General features: G+C 41.6%; 1 protein-coding gene across 6 annotated transcripts in view; it reads left to right on the top strand.

The window, feature by feature from the left end:
* Positions 1-17346, top strand: part of FLAD1 (flavin adenine dinucleotide synthetase 1) — a 996688-nt gene that overhangs the window by 591486 nt on the left and 387856 nt on the right. For all 6 annotated transcript variants that reach the window (XM_044080084.1, XM_044080082.1, XM_044080080.1 and 3 more), the window contains one exon: positions 8083-8156. In XM_044080084.1, coding sequence (XP_043936019.1) covers positions 8083-8156 — 74 coding nt within the window. The remainder of the gene's footprint in view (positions 1-8082; positions 8157-17346) is intronic.

Genomic DNA, 17346 nt, shown 5'->3' with positions numbered 1-17346 from the left:
AAGTCTCCTTCCGGTGTATTTTGCTATTGAATTGATTGTCAGCAAAATCCCACCAAAAAGAAACGTCTAAAAAATGGATAACCAAACCTGAACAACCCAGTGTGAACTGTAGGAAACCCCCTGATTGGTTGATTTCCCTAAGGAATTCATCAACCTTGTCATGTTTTCCTTCGATGATAAAAATTAAATCATCTACAAACCTGTAGTATAGCAAAATGTGAAATTTGACTTTCAATAAACTCAAAACCGTGTCCTCCCACCAAGACATAACTAGATTTGCATAGGCTGGGGCGGCAGGAGACCCCATAGCCACACCCCTCTTTTGTCTGTAAAAGGTGTCCTTGAATAAGAAAAAATTATTCTGTTACAGAATGTCAATAAACCTGCAAATAATGGAAATTTGGCCTGTATTGTATTCACTGTTGTTGCACAATTTTGTATGAATAGCATCTACCCCTTCCTCGTGGGGAATACATGTAAACAAAGACACAACATCTATCGTAAAAATAGTATGTTTGTCTGGATCAAAAACTCTTGAAATTGCAAACTCATTTAGTTTATTAAGAAAATGCCATGAATCCTTAAGAAAAGATTCCTGTTTAGACACTAATGGACTCAATGTAGCATTGATAATAAGTGAAATTCCTTCAGTGACTGAGTGGGGAGAAGATACTATCGGCCGAAAAGGTGGATCAATGCAACTTTTGTGTGTTTTCAGTATACCGAATATTACCCCTATTCTAGGGTTTTCAATGACACAGAATTCATACACGTCAAAATCAATTTCATTTGACATCAAGGCTTCATATAAAAATGAATGAATTAGTCTCTGCTTTCTCCTGATGTCATAGAGTGTAATAACCTCATATTCATCTTCATTTTCTAACAATTTTAACATTTTCAAATTGTATGAGTCGTGTGTCATGATGACAATGTTCCCACCCTTGTCACTCCTCATAAATCTGAGTGTCCTGTTCTTTTGACATAACTGATTAAAGGCCTTCCTTTCCTTAAAATTTAAGTTGTGCTCCTGTCGACTAGTCTTACTCAAAGAACCCTCCACCTCCTGTAAACAGGCTTCTTCAAAAACTTTTAAAGTGTGAATTAATGGGGGGTTGTAACTTGAAGGTTTAATAAGTGCTTTACTAGAACCTGGGACATCATGTAATATATAAGATAAATTCATTTTCCTCACAAATTTCTTAATGTCTATAACAGTTTTACAAAAGTCTGCTTTTTTTGTTGGAACAAAGTTAAGACCTAACCGTAAAACACTAAGTTCATCATGTCCAAAGTTAATGTCAGTTAAATTTATAATGTCAAAATTGTCATGTTCCCGAATTAACTCTCGTCCCCTGAGGATTCCCGAATTAACTCTCATCCCCTGAGGATTCCCGAATTAACTCTCGTCCCCTGAGGATTCCCGAATTAACTCTCGTCCCCTGAGGATTCCCGAATTAACTCTCGTCCCCTGAGGATTCCCGAATTAACTCTCGTCCCCTTATAGCTGTACTGTCACCAAGAGAGATGTTCTCATTGTTACCCTATCCTTGTGGAAAACCAGATAGAGAGTTTTACAAGATACAGCATGAAGTTCCAAAACTGTCTGTGTGGAAGTAACTGTTACAAAAACAAAGTTTTCTAGCATAGGTATTCAATTTAGCTGTGGCTGCAGGTTCAAATGAAGGTCTCATTAAAGCCTGAAGAAATTATACCTCCTGGTTATAATATGATCTGTAATGACTGTATAAAGAGAAAAGGTGGTGGTATTGCTTTAATATTTCCCACTACCTACCACATTTCCCCTTATAGCAAACCAACATAAAAAGTCAGTTCAGCAGAGCTTCTTATTGCTTTCCTCAAAATAAACAATCATAAACAAATATGTATTACTGTCCTTTATATCCCTCCTAGCGACAGTACAGCTATACTGGAAGATATGCCACATTGGATATCCATAACATTTCCACAAGAAAAAATATTACTAGGGGATGTGAATGTCATTTGGTTGGACATAAACTCTAACTCTTCTACATCTAGCATGAACTTATATGGTTTCACACAACTAATTAATAACCCCACACATTATAGTATGACATCAAATTCTGTATTAGACTGAATCCTAGTATCAGACCTTAGCAAATACTCCACCACAGGTACAGTATCAGACTGTCAGTGATCATCTCCCAGTCTATATAGTTAGACATCTTGTGCATCCAGTTAAACAGCATATTTATAAAACAACATGTAACCTTTCTAAGTGTAACCCAGAAATGTTCATTACTACACTATCATCTCTTAACTGGAATTTCCTAAAAATCTTCCCTTTTGATGCTGCTGTAGTTGAATTCAATGTAACTTTTTCTAAATATCTTAAATAGCCATGCACCTCGTAGAAGGAAGAGACTGAAAACAAATAATGCAATTTGGCTATCCAAGAAGAGTAGAATGCAAATATAGGATAGAGCAAAAACAGGGAAAGAATGGGGAAAATATAAAACACCTCAATATCTTGAAAACTTGAGAATACTTTGCAACCATACTTGAATGCAAATAAATGAAGACAAAAAATTATACTGTAATAACTTTCAGAATAATAGTAAGCACAACCCTAAAAATTTTAACAGCTATTAAAAAAAAAAAATTACATCCCAGACAAAAATTCAACCAAACCCTCTCCTGTAACTCACCACTTGAAACTGCAATACATTTAATCTCTTATATTATAGATATTATAGCATCTCTAACTAAGGATTCCTCAGCATCCAATCCCAGCCCTGCTCAACAGCCATGTATCACCACGTCCACTTTCAAACCTGTGCCCACATCTTATATATAAAACTACTTTTAAACATACTTAAACCATGCTCTTCTTCAGCTGATAACCTTCCAAGTGAGTACCTAAAAATAGAAGATAGTAGAATTGCCCATCCTGCCTCAGTCCCACAAATAGCTCAGTTTGGGAATCCCACATTCCATCTCTCTGCACAAATGAGGAAATTCAACAAACATTAGTAACTTCAGACCTATAGCAGTCTTATCTCCCCTCACAAAAACACTTGAAAAAGGTATTCCAAAACAATTGCTAGACTATCTCCTACAGGAAGAACTCCTGTCCACTACATAACATGGCGTCTGTCCTTCCCATAGTACCATCACTGCCCTTCTAACGTATGTAGATACTGTCAGTAAAGTTAATGGCAAACTTGTCTCCTCCTTTTTTTTCTAGACTTGTCTAAAGCCTTCAACACAGTTTGTTACAGCAAACATCTACTTCTGATGTCCTCACTAGGTCTCTAGCAGCCCACCCTTCTGGGGTTGAAAAGCTACCTATCCAATAGGTGTCAGTTAGTAAAATAGCAATCTATGCTCTCTCCTTACCTCCCAGTCACCACTGGCATACCACAAGGCTCTGTCCTTGGCCCCCTCCTCTTTTCACCAACATCGTCTATCTTTTCACACAACAGACCACTAATACAATACACAGATGATTCTACTTGCATTTGCACGTCTGACAACATGGTACGCCTCCAAAATATTACTCAGGAAGCTTTAACAGCCACTGAAACGTGGCTTCGTAACTCACAACTCGTGCTCAACCCAAAAAAGACAAACTGCTACTTTTTTCCCAGATCCCTCTCTCATGAAAAAAATTAAAGTCCTCTCTTTTCATAATACAACCATTGAAGACACTTCTCATAACAAACTATTAGGTTTGATAGTAGATGATAGTCTTACGTTTGACTTGCATATACAAAATTTCATAAGAAAACTCATCAAAAACTAGGTTTGCCTTACAGAGCCAAAATCTTTCTCACCAGTGCAACTAAAACTACACTTGCCACTACTTATCTACACCCACTCTTCTTTATGGTACTCTCATCTTTACTAACCTCCAGGCTTCACAGTAATGAAAATTTGATCAATGGTGTAACAAAGTTGCTAAATATGCAGCACGTACTCCTTTCAGAACCCACCACTGTGTAGCACTGAAAAACCTTAATTGGTTAGAACTGCCACATCAACTAAGATGTACACAGCTTCTTACCACCTATAAAATTGTTCAGAATCCATTTTTCCTGTCTGGCACTAAAACAACATTCTACTCAAGTATGTTCCCAGTTGGTCATTATGATCAAGTGACCAAAAGCTGTCTGTCTGCAAACCTAGCAAAACTGCTGGGCATAGTCTGTATTCATACAAGGTTGCTAAGGCCTGGAACTCCTTAACTGTATCCTTCAGTTCTATACCCTCCCTCCCATCTTTCAGAAACCACCCTGAAAGACTTACTAGCTAAAATCTGGCTCTGTTCTTGCTCAAAACCAGGATAAACTATATTCCTGAATGTGATCAAGTATCTTTTCGTTATATATACCGCCTTACTGTCCCTTCTTCACTTACTCCCATACTGGTATGTAATTCTGTTCCCTGACGTTATCTTTAAATTTATGTATTATTTATTTGACATTGTTGACCTGGTTAGTCCGACTGAGCCAAAGCCCTTTTTCAGTGGAGGTCTGGGGAGAAAAGCTCCACAAGTATTACAAACATATAGCGTAGAAGTTAAAAAAGGGTGATTGTGAGGTGGAGTTCAGGGAAGAGTTAAGACAGGCACTGGGAGGCAGTGAAGAGTTACTGAATAGCTGGGTAACTACAGCAGAGCTAGTAAGGAAGACTGCTAGAAAGGTACTTGGTGTGACATCTGGACAGAGGAAGGAGGACAAGGAGTCCTGGTGGTGGAATGAGGAAGTACAGGAGAATATACAGAGGAAGAGGGTGGCGAAGAAGAAGTGGGATTGTCAAAGAGATGAAGAAAGTAGACATGAGTATAAGGAGATGAGACGCATGGCAAAGAGAGAGGTGGCAAAGGCTAAGGATAAGGCATATGGAGAGTTGTATGAGAGATTGGACACTAAAGATGGATTAAATAACCTGTACCGATTGGCTAGACAGAGGGGACAGAGCTGGGAAAGATGTGCAGCAGGTAAGGGTGATAAAGGATAGTGAGGGAAATGTACTCACAAGTGAGGAGAGTGTGTTGAGTAGATGGAAAGAGTACTTTGAAGGGCTGATGAATGAAGAGAATGCGAGGGAAAGAAGGTTGGATGATGTGGGGATAGTGAATCAGGAAGTGAAACAGATTAGCAAGGAGGAAGTAAGGGCAGCTATGAAGAGGATGAAGAATGGTAAGGCTGTTGGCCCAGATGACATACCAGTGGAATCATGGAGGTGCTTAGGTGAAATGGCAGTGGAATTTTTAACCAGATTGTTTAATGAAATTTTGGAAAGTCAGAGGATGCCTGAGGAGTGGAGAAAAAGTGTTTTGGTACCTATCTTTAAGAATAAGGGTGATGTGCAGAGCTGCAGTAACTACAGAGGGATAAAATTGATCAGTCACAGCTTGAAGTTATGGGAAAGAGTAGTGGAAGCTAGGTTAAGAAGGGAGGTGATGATTAGTGATCAGCAGTATGGTTTCATGCCAGGAAAGAGCACTATAGATGCAATATTTGCTCTGAGAGTGTTGTTGGAGAAATACAGAGAAGGTCAGAAGGAGTTGCATTGTGTCTTTGTGAACTTAGAGAAAGCATATGACAGGGTTCCTAGAGAGGAGTTGTGATATTGTATGAGGAAGTCGGGAGTGGCAGAGAAGTATGTAAAAGTGGTACAGGATATGTACGAGGGTAGTGTGACATTGGTGAGGACTGCGGTGGGCGTGACAGATACGTTTAAGGTGGAGGTGAGATTACATCAAGGATCAGCTCTGAGCCCTTTTTTATTTGCAATGATGATGGACAGGTTGACAGATGAGATCAGACAGGAGGCCCCGTGGACTATGATGTTTGCAGATGACAATGTGATATGCAGTGAGAGTAGGGACCAGGTTGAGGAGACCGTGGAGAGGTGGAGATGTGCTTTAGAGAGGAGAGGAAAGAAGGTCAGCAGGGCTAAAACAGAATATATGTGTGTAAATGTGAGGGAGGGTAGAGGAATGGTGAGGATGCAGGGAGTAGAGTTGGTAAAGGTGGATGAGTTTAAGTACTTGGGATCAACAGTTCAGAGTAATGATGAGTGTGGAAGAGAGGTGAAGAAGAGTGTACAGACAGGGTGGAATGGGTGGAGAAGAGTGTCAGGAGTGATTTGTGACAGATGGGTACAAGAAAGAGTGAAATGGAAGGTCTACAAGAGGGTAGTGAGACCAGCTATGTTGTATGGGTTGGAGACAGTGGCACTGACGAAAAGGCAGAAGTCAGAGCTGGATGTGGCAGAGTTAAAGATGTTAAGATTTGCACTGGGTGTGACTAGGATGGAGAGGATTAGGAATCCATATATTAGAGGGTCAGCTCAGGTTGGACAGTTTGGAGACAAAGCAAGAGAGGTGAGATTGTGTTGGTTTGGACATGTGCTGAGGAAGGATACTGGGTATATTGGGAAAAGGATGCTAAGGATGGAGCTGCCAGGTAACAGGAAAGGAGGAAGGCCTACGATAAGGTTTATGGATGTGGTGAGAGAGGACATGCAGGCGGCTGGTGTGAAAGAACATGATGGAGAGGACAGGAAGAAATGGAAACAATCACTGCTGTGGCGACCCCTAACGGGAACAGCCGAAAGAAGATGATGAGCATAGTAGATACAATGATTCAGTGAGATATACAAAGCCATCTTAATGAAAACTTATATTATTTATACATCTGAAATTATATACAAACTTATGCCACTAAATCAGGCAGTACAGTCTCTGTAGTTGTGTGTCAAGTGTGAGAAATATAGTTTGTGTCAATTCTTAATCAATGTATTTATATTATGTCTAATTTGTTATAAGTATTTAAACTGCAGATGTTTTGTTTTATTTTTGAAGGTTGTAAAATTATTCTTAAAAATATTTTGTAATAATTTAGAGCTTTTCTCCCTGGGCCTACTCTGAAAAATAAGCTTCTACCCAGTCAGACCTTCCCAATAATCAAATGTTAATAAATAAATAAATAAGTGGTAGCTGGGGACTTTGTCCCATTTGTTAAGGATGGACTAAAGAGATAACATCAGATATGAAAGTTATATACTTAACCTAATGATGGATCCTTGTCTGCTTCCCTCCCTCCATTTCCCTTCCAGTTGTCATATTCCCTTATTCTGGAGTAACTACACTGACTTATTGATAGTCATATCATTGTCATGTATTGCATTTCAGGAGTCCCTTGGTTTTCCTAAGACTGTATATTTCCTCTTGGAGGGAATCAAATGATTCTTGTTATAGAAAATGGGCAAACTTTATCTGTGGTGACTTAGTACCAGGAGGGGATTATAGGTAAGGGAAGGAGCCTGAGCCTTGGATCCAGTGTCTGAGAGTGGCCGAAGGTGGATACCAAGTATCCATTCATTGAGGAGGGCAGAAGCAGCAACACAAATCTGTCATTATGGTAAATACATAACTTTCATTTTGTTTAAGTACTGAGCTTTGTACTTCTCTGTGCAGATAAGTATGTTGCTTTGTTAGACTGAAGTTGTCCTGCAGTAGTGTTCAAGTCCTAAAACTAGTACATATCCTGCTACATTAACCACACTTACAAATCTACCATTATGGTGAATATCTTGTTTGAATGTGTTGTTGAATATTTGTGACTTTTCTCATCTTATTAAAAATATGTTTTGCACTTTGCAAACTGCTGGGCTGCCTGGTGTTTTATTTGTCCTGAAAGCTCATGTTTTTGATGTCTGTTTTAAAGTCATGTGACCCTTGTTTACCTTGTCCTGTGTAATCCCCCCTCCCTGCAGACAGAGCAGAAGGTGGAGAAAGACCAAAGGTTTAGCTTTGGACATTATATTTTCCTTATTTATATTCTCCATTAAATTAAATATTGAAAAGGTTCAGCCCAAGAATTGTCCAAGATATGCAACTACCGATGAGCGTATGTATGCTTATGCTCTCTTTCTGTTCTTATTCACAAACACAGACAGACATGTCACATGCACGTCTGTTGGGGTACAGTAACTTATTAGATAGCAAGGCTGTTTGAAAACAGTTAAGACTGAAGTGTAATTAAAACTGCACTAACCTCATCTGCCTTTTCTAACTTTTATTTTCAGGACTGGACCTACCATGACATTTGGGAATTCCTTCGCACACTCTACGTTCCGTACTGTATTCTCTATGATAAAGGGTAAGGTCTGTCTGTACAATTTTAAGTGAGAATGTGTCCATCTGTTGTCCTTCCTTGCCCGGTTATTATGCTTTTCATTGCTGTCTGTGTCTGCATGTCCTACAGTTGAAAATTCCCTTCACCAGTTTACTGGGTGGACCCCCCCCCCTTTGAAATTTCGATGCAATAACTTACAGTTGAACTGAGATAATAAGGATAGTCCTCCTTCCTTACAAGGTTGTCATACATTACTACTGCTCTTTCTACAATGGCCTGGCTATTTTCCATTTTTATTCAGGTTATCTTTATAAAGTATATTAATTAAACTTTTTGACCTCCATAGTGTAGAGGGATAAAGCTGTGACTATGACCTAGGATCTAGTAGCAGTGTGGGAACAGCAAGCGACAGTGTAGAGAGGGAGAATGAAGGGGCCATGTCTACTTGCCTGTCTCCAGGAGGAAAGGGAGGAGCATGAGTTCTGTTAGAGTTCCCTTTCGGTAGCCATAGAACCTAATGGAAGCATTACGGTGGATGAGTAGGATCATATGCATGCTTATGTCATTTACAGACACGATTGACAATCCTGGAATACACCTACTGCATGCTCCCCAATTAAGTGCTGCTGCACATATAGGGAAAACGTAAGCTATAAAGAATAACTCTTCTTATGGCTACCTAGATGACAAATCCACCACAACGATGCTGCCATTTGGAATGAGGAGATAATCTGCAGGCAGTGGAGAAGCAAAAATGTAGTTCTTCAGTGCTGAACTTTGTGTTTAATGGGCCACCAGATTTTAGCTTCTCTTTCCTTGGGAATAAGCTTGCTGCTACTGATAAGCAGAACATACATGTGCTTGGTATAAACCACAATTTGCTAAATTTTCATTTTTGCCATAATTTGAAAAAGAATGAGGGTTTTTTTCAAGTTAATTTTATTTTATGATAAATGTTACATAGTTTAACTTATGCTTTTAGAAGCTTCTTAATTAGAGCATGATTAACCAGCAGTTGTTTCACTGAAGTTAGTCCATGCAGTTTTATCTATAACTTATCAAAATATAATTCAGTCAACAATGAGCAGACTGCTGTCATTAGACGTGCATTTATGGACCTTATTTATAGTTTAGCAGAGAACCTCTAACAAAAGCAAAAGAAAATACATTAGTACTTAAAATGACCTACTCTGTTCTAGGTGTAGAGCTTCCATCTTAGCACAATTTATTTTCTCTCTTTTTTTTTTTTTGTTAATCAGTTTCACTTCCTCAATTTCTTTGTTAAGCAAAAGTATTTTTCTTTACCAGTAACCCTGCATTTTTGGGGGTGGGTGCCAATTTACAGTCATCTAATGGTAAGTCAGTATCCTATTAACAGAAAGGATTTATTGTAGTTTAGTGGAGGTCAGACTTACCTGTTCCTAGTTTCTGTAACTTTACTAAAAATAAACCTCAATGAAGGTAGGTTTTCTGTGCCCGCACTATATTTGAAGTATTCTTGCATCTCATGAGAAAACTCATCCAGCCTTACGTAAAATCAAAATAACCTGCATGATTATTTTCACATTCTTGTCATTGCCTTTTAGAAAAAAATGTAGGTAGCTTATTAGGATGAACAGGGGTGTAGAATAATTAGGGGATCATCTGCACTTCATATATCTTTCCAGATGAGAAAGCAAAAACTGTAGAATCAAACTTGTTATATGGTAATTCCCAGTCAGTGTGCGAAATAAATGTTTATAGTGCTGCCTTCCGCTTTTCTATAGTGTGGATTTTCATTTTTCTATGGAATCTTATTGCTTTATAGAAACTACTCTCCACCCTTGTTGACACTTTTCCTAAAAGCAAAGTCTATAGGAGAGCAGACAACTTTGATTTATTTGTTGTAACTTGTTTCTAGTATGATAGACAGGTTAATGTGAAACTATTAGCACTAGATTGAAAATTGAAAGTGAAAAGGTGGGGAGCCATTTATGGTGAAAACATTCCTTATGCCAAATAAAACTGAAAGAAATATCTGATCCCTTTGTATTTCCACTAGTCTGCTTTCTTCATAGTAATCATTATGTTCCATATAGGGTAGATTTCTAGTGTCCCAGACAGCTGAATTCATCCACTGAAAGGAATTTACAAAGAAAGCTGGCCCAAATCTGCCATACTTGTTTTATTGAATTTGTTATAGATTCATGGTCAATTTTAGGTGAACTGGCATCCTAGGCTAAGTGCTTCATGGCACCTCCCCCCACTGTCCCCTCACTAATCCCCAATTCTGGCCTACCCACACAGTCCAGATTACTTTTTTTACCTTTTCTCTCAGTTTGTCTTGCTGTTCAGTTTTTCTCATGCATTTATTTTTTTTCATTGAGCACATTTTATTATGCAAGATTTACTCTGAAAACTGTGGATGAAACAGCTGCATTAAGCCAGTCGTGGAGGTTCTAAATGCTTTGTGGTGCATTTTACAGCATTTTTAAACAACTTTTTCATCCAACGATGACTTGAACACAAATCGCAATTAAGGAAAGAAATTCAGCGTCACGCTTCAACTTTGTTTTTTTCCCTGAATCCTTTCACCACTTCCTAATTGACCATATCTGTATTGTAATAACTGCAGTAGAAATAACTGCATTAAGATTTGGGAGTTATAGATACTCTAAGGTGCATTTTACAGTTTTTGTAAACCATCTTTTCATCAAGTGATGGCACAAACATAAATCATGATTAGGGTATGAAATTCTGTTTTACTCTCCAACTTTGCTTTTTCCTTCATCCTTTCATCACACCCTAACCAAAACTAAACTGTAATAACTAAATTAAGCTGGGGGGGTCTAGGGGTTACTATTTCAAGGATTAAATAAGTTGTGTCCAGTGCTTAATGCTCAAGGTTGACCAAATAGCCATTTACAGTAAACTAAGAGGGCAATTGGTGGCCTTCCTACCCTACTCAAAAAAAGATATTCACTTTCTGTGTATCCTCTTCTGCTGTTAAAGTGAGATGAAGTTAAGGCACAAATGATTACAGTTATGTATTTCAAGTTGGTGTCACTTCAATATACATCATGCCTCTTCATTCTTACGCCAAATGACAGCCACCTTTTGTGTATGCTGTGATGTTCGACTTGGACAAAAACTGAACAACACAAACAGAACATAACCTGTTTGCTATCAGACATATGCAAACAGTATGCTTCTTTACTGTCCTCAGAGTTATGGGCATTTGATGTTTGATTGCCAGGAAAGTGAAAAAATAATGATTACAGTAATGTTTCCTACTTATTGCTTTTAAACAGTACACTGTTCCTGTGAAAATTATAGTGACCCTACCTGTACCCATCTGAAATTTGTGGTAAAAATTAATGACATAATGATCATACTATCGTCAGACCAACATAGAATAGTGACCTCTGAAGCTTCAAAGGAAAGTTAAAGAAATGACAACATCCCCAGCTTCTCACACAAGCTCCAGTGACTTTCTTTGTACACCTCTGAGCAGGGCTGGTTATAGGCTAGATGTGGTTCAGGACAGAGGCCATTAATAAGCCTGTGTTAAAATCCACTTATAAAGCCTTAGTATCTGGGGGAACTAGCCCCCCCCTAAACTCTGAAGGTCTGGATATTCTGTAATGAATTTTATCTCTTTTTTTTTCAAGTAATAACTGTTTAATCTGAGCAAGTGACAAGAGGGTTAGTTACTTTCATCCAGAAAACTCCCACAAAGCAGTCACAGTTCTTTCTGTGTATGATTCAGATGTTGAATTATGATAAAAGAGAATGATCTTGCAATGCGTTTCACCTTTATTATAAAGAAACAGTTGTCAAACATTAAAGTATTCCAAGTTGCTTTCCACAAATTGCATTAATACTACAAAGCCATAATAATAAACAAACAGCAGCAGACATGTAGTCATTTTCCTCTGCAGACAACCTCAGCAATTTTACCTACATCCGGCCAGTATACTAAAGGTTTTAAGTCCTGAATGCACTATACGTCCCATGTAAGCTCCCCATAGAGCATAAAGGTGAAGTACAGGCGCAGATACCCAGAACTTCTTTACCACCCGTCTAAACACCATCATTGCTTGTCGGTCTGAATGCCCTTTGATGTACTGAATACCACGCTGTCAGATTAATGCCCCAGTGGGGTCTTTTTTGTTTTCCTTTGATTACCTAGAGTTTGTCATCAAAGAAGGGAAAATGTCAGTGTCAGAGGCAGATTCCCCAGAAGGATTGTCACAAACAGTGTTTTTTTTGTTTGGGTGCTTCCCATGACCATACCTCCTGTAGTATTTGTAAGATGTTCATCGTGTTTCACTGTTGCAGTCATTACAGTTGGGTTATCCTGCTGGCAGGCTACCCGCAGTCGGCCTGAATTCCAAAGTCTAGGTCCAGCGTCAGTTTCTGTCGCCTCCTCCCTGGCGTCAGTGCGCCAGGTGTATAAAAGATGCAGCCGACGCCATTTTCTTCAGTCTTTCTTCCGCGTGGTGCCTGAAGCAAAAGCATTTCGCAAGTGCTGGTCAGCCAACTCCTGAGATTTTCAAATTCGAATTTCAGATCCAAAATCTTCATTAAAGCTAAGTACCCCGTTGGGGAAATTTTTTTCTTGCTCCAGACCGATGTCAGAAAAAGTTAATAATTGTATTTCTTGTGGGAAGCAAATACCTCATAAAGATTTTCATTCTTACCGTATTCCTTGCCTAGGCCCTGACCGCGACGTTGCTAGTTGTCGGTTTTGTGCTAGATTTAACCAACACACTATTAAGCGTCGGTACGATTTTGCATTTCATTGCTTTGGCAGAAGAATCAATTATATAATGCCGTTGGAACGGCTGACTGCCGGAGTTTATAAAAAGTGCAAAGAAAAGGACAGGCATCCGAGGTCCAAAACCAGTGATGAGGCTTCTGCTAGGCCTGTCGCCAGTTAGCCGGTTCTCGGTGAGGCGCTTTCGCAGCCCCTGACGCCTGCTACCTCAGAGCCACAGGCCGCTTCCGACTCCCACATGGAGCTGACTAGGCCACTGGAAACTCAAGGTATTGGACACTCGGAAACTATTCCCTCAGATGGGTCCGGAGCCACTGAGCAGGCATAGGCTTCCGAGGGTGTTTTCAGGCCTACATAGTTATATGTGAAACCTACTTCACCTTCAAAGGCAAAGACAAAAGCAGCTCTAAAGACAAAGAAACAAGTACAACATTCTCCTGGACAGGCCACCATGCCTAAAAAACAGATGCTTAAAATGGCCAAAAACCTAATTACTTTGATCAGGGGTTCCCATCCCCCTCCTGATAAGAGGCCTAGGCAAGAGATAGAATATGAATCTTCAGATCAGGTTTCCATTTCCTCTGATTCCTCTTCTGAACAGGAATATTCTCTTCCTCCCTATAAGGATTCTGATGCTGAAGAATCTATCCCTTCAGACTCTCCTCCTGAGGATTATTCTTTTGGGGAGACACTGCATTCTGTGAGGGATCGTTTCCACTGGGAGAGCCAAGATTACTCAGAATCCAAGAAAAGGCTCAGAGACTTCCTTTTATTACCTCAACACAGGCCCCTTGCTATCCCACCTGTTTTAGACATTGTAGATGATGTATTCTCAAAGTCCGGTTTGTCTCCAGACTCTTTACCACCAGCTTCTGTTAAGCCAGACAGATACTACAGGGTTCCCGATTCACACAAATTTATTTATAAAAACCCTGCTGCTGACCCAGAAACTATCTCTCAGGGTCCCAAAGGGGTCAAGGCTTCCACTGCAAAAAACCCTATCCCCTCTGATAGGGATTCTAGGGCCCTGGACAGATGGGGGAAAAAGATTTATACTTCTGCTACCTTGGCTGTAAGAGCTTTAAATTGCCAATTTCATATGCTTAAATATCAGCAATATCTTATGTCACTGCTTAAACAGAAATTGTTGACAAATTCAGAATGTGCAGAAAACAAGGAAATGCAGGATTTATTGCATGCAGCTGAACAAGTGGGAAAGCATACTTTGCAATGTGGTTTTGATTCTCTAGAGGCCACCTGCAGGGTCGCTGTTACAGGTTCTGTCATTAGGAGGCATGCTTGGTTAAAAGAACAGAATCTGCCTGATCATGTTAAAGCAAAACTGTTAGATGCTCCATTACAGCATGATACTTTGGTGTTAAAGCAGAAGAGGTGTTGAAGAAAATGGAGGACAAAGCTAAATCTATGCAAACAGTCAAGGATTTCTTGCAGGTACAGCCTCCCAGATTTAGCAGGAACTGGTCTACAAAAAATTGGTCACAAAGAGGCAGATACAGACGCCCCAGAGGCAGATCACAACCCCAAGGCTCATACAGGCCTAAACAATGGGGTGCTTCTACATCCAAAAGCAGAGAGGAAAATTCACAGCCATACAGGAAACAGTCTCAATGACTTTCCCCTGCCAGCACCAAGCACTTATCTTCTGGCAGCCCCTTTGGGGGGAAACTAGCTCTTTTTTCACAAAATTGGCACATCATCACCCAGGACAAATGGGTTTTAAATATCGTATCACAAGGCTACAGGTTCCACTTTCACACCCTGCCAAGGCCAAACGGTATGCCAGACCTGCCACACGATCAATGGGCAGAGGCACAGAAACAAGTTTCATCCGTCATGGACATGAGAGCCATTCAGCTAGTACCACAGCAAGAGCAGGGACTAGGATTCTACTCAAGGCTATTCTTGGTGCCCAGAAAGGACAAAACCTGGAGGCCAATACTGGACTTGTCTATCCTAAACACATTTCTGGATATTCCAAAATTCAAAATGTTAACTCTGCAGCAGCTTCTGCCCATGCTGGGCAAGAGGGCTTGGTTTGTGACTTTAGACCTAAAAGAGGCATACCTGCATGTCCCAATCAGACAATCATGCAGAAGATACCTCAGATTTATAGCTGGCTCAATGAACTACCAATTGTCTGCACTGCCCTTTGGCTTATCTACTGCACCCAGGGTGTTCACAATATGCCTGGCACCAGTGATTGCATTTTGCAGACAAAGAGGAATACAAATATATCCTTACTTGGATGACTGCCTTATTCAAGCAGAGAACAAGGACATTCTACTACAACATCTGGCGCTTGTAAAAAGATTACTAACAGGTCTAGGGTATACAGTAAACGAAAAGAAATCAAAACTCGTACCTTCTCAAGAGATAATTTTCCTGGGTGCAAGCTTAAATACAACTGCCCAGATGGCTTATCTCACGCCAGACAAACACAGACAACTGACTACTAATTTCAAAATGTTGGCAACAAAGACCCAGTTATCTGCAAGAAAAATTCTGCAGGCTTTGGGCTTCATGGCATCCTGCATTCTGCTAATTCCATATGCAAGACTGCTGCATATGAGAAAACTTCAGTGGTATCTAAAAAGTGTTTGAACTCAACATTGCCACAGCCTGGAAACAATAAATCTGAAGTAGGAACTTCATTTGTCATCAACCTTTGGGATACGGATCCGACCTCGGATCCGAGCCGGCAACTTTTACCACAGCATAGAGCCGAGCTCCTAGCTCCTCCCTTTACCCATAATCCCCTGCCAACCCTAACTGACCCCAGATCTAGTTTGCCGCGCTTCAAGCCTACAAGCTGGATTTCGAGCTCCTGGCAATTCAAAGTATTTGTGAGAAAAAAACTTAACATTTTTTGTACTTTCTTGTGTGATTGTGTAAGTTTGTTTAGGTTCCCTCTTAGATATCTTTTTTTTGTAAAATTTTTCCTCCCTACCCTCGCTGGTTCGTAGTGTGTGTTTGTGGTGTGTGTAGGGGCCTAGTGAGTGTGTTTTTCCGTTCAACATGTCGGAGGCCCCTAAAGCCATCTTTTCAAAATGCACCAAGTGTGGCCATAAGCTTTCACTGGCGGATGGCCACACCCGGTGCGTTAGGTGCCTTGGGGTTGAACACCTCTCTTTGGGATGCACGATTTGTGCAGCATTCAACCCCAGGGCACTTGAGGACCGGAGGTCGAAGCTGATTCTGGTGGGCCTTTTGCCCCCGGACTCTGCTCCGGCCTCCGGTTCTTCGGTGGCCGCTACCCAGCCCTTGGTGGTAGCCACCCCTGCCTCCCTCCCTCCGGTCGGGACTCAACCTCCCGTTTTGGCTCTGGAGCTCTTCCTCGGCCAAGCAGGCTTCTCCATCCAGGGTTTCTGGATCGCCTCCTCCTCGGCTCCGGTCCCCTTGTTTTTCACTGGGACCTGGGGAGGAGGCAACCCAGTCCCCGTCGAGGTCATCGAGGCTTCACTCTAGGTCTGCCTCGGTGGCCTCGTCGAGGTCCACATTTAGTATGTCAGATGCAGACATGGACCGGGTGATGAGGAGGTTCATCCAGGCCCAGCTGCAGATGGGAGTGCTCTTGCCCCCCCCCCCCTCTGGGGGGGAGCTCGACCCCATTTTTTGCCCCAATTGCTCCTTCTCCGTCCCGCTTCCCAGGTTCGGAGCATTCGGAGCCGAGCTGCGTCGGATCCGGGGGTGTGTCGGAGCCAACAGTACTAGTTACTTCGGCTCCGACTGGTCCCTCGCTTTTGTCAGATCCGACCTCTCGGAGCCATGGGCGGAGCTTTGGATCCGAGGGACTTTGTGTGACTTTGTCTCCGTCCCGGTCGGAGCACATGGGTCCTTCGGATCCAAGGGTCTCAGCCCCGGATCCGGTCCCCGCTTCGGATCCGAGTGGGAACCGACTCTCGGAGCCTATTGAGAGTAGCTCCCCCTCGGCTTTCGCGGTGGTGGAGAGGGCACTGTTGAGTGCATCCGGACCCCTGGTCCTGGCTTTGGCTGCTCCCCGCACTCCCGCTCAGCTGGTCCAGGCTCCCATCACCCGGCCTTCGGGACAGCCTGCTTCAGTGTCTCTGGGTGTTCCTCCGGAACGTGATATTGCTGGTGAGTCTTCCTCGGACAGCCCCCCCCAAAGAGGTCCCTCACAAAGCCAAGTGTAAGAGGAGGCACATGGACTCCCCTGAGTCCCTTACCAAAGATACGGACTTAGATGAAGGGGAAGGCTCCCCAAGGTCACCCCCCAAGGATGTCTCCTTTGGAGACATCATGGAGATACTCAGGATTAGGGGGGGGGGTCTGCCCCCAAGGCTTCCTCCGATGAGTTCGTATTCCTAGAGGCTTTCGAAGCAGGGCCATCTACCTCTTGGATGTCCCCTCCCCCCGACCCCCTGGTGGACCTTATTTCCACCAGGGCTTGGAAGGAGCCGGACACTGTAGAGCCAG

The sequence above is a fragment of the Protopterus annectens genome, chromosome 8.part0, assembly GCF_019279795.1.
Source record: "Protopterus annectens isolate FY-2018-M chromosome 8.part0, PAN1.0, whole genome shotgun sequence".
Classification (NCBI taxonomy): Eukaryota; Metazoa; Chordata; order Ceratodontiformes; family Protopteridae; genus Protopterus; species Protopterus annectens.
The sequence above is the reverse complement of the archived record's forward strand: the minus strand, read 5'-3'. Positions and strand labels throughout refer to the sequence as shown.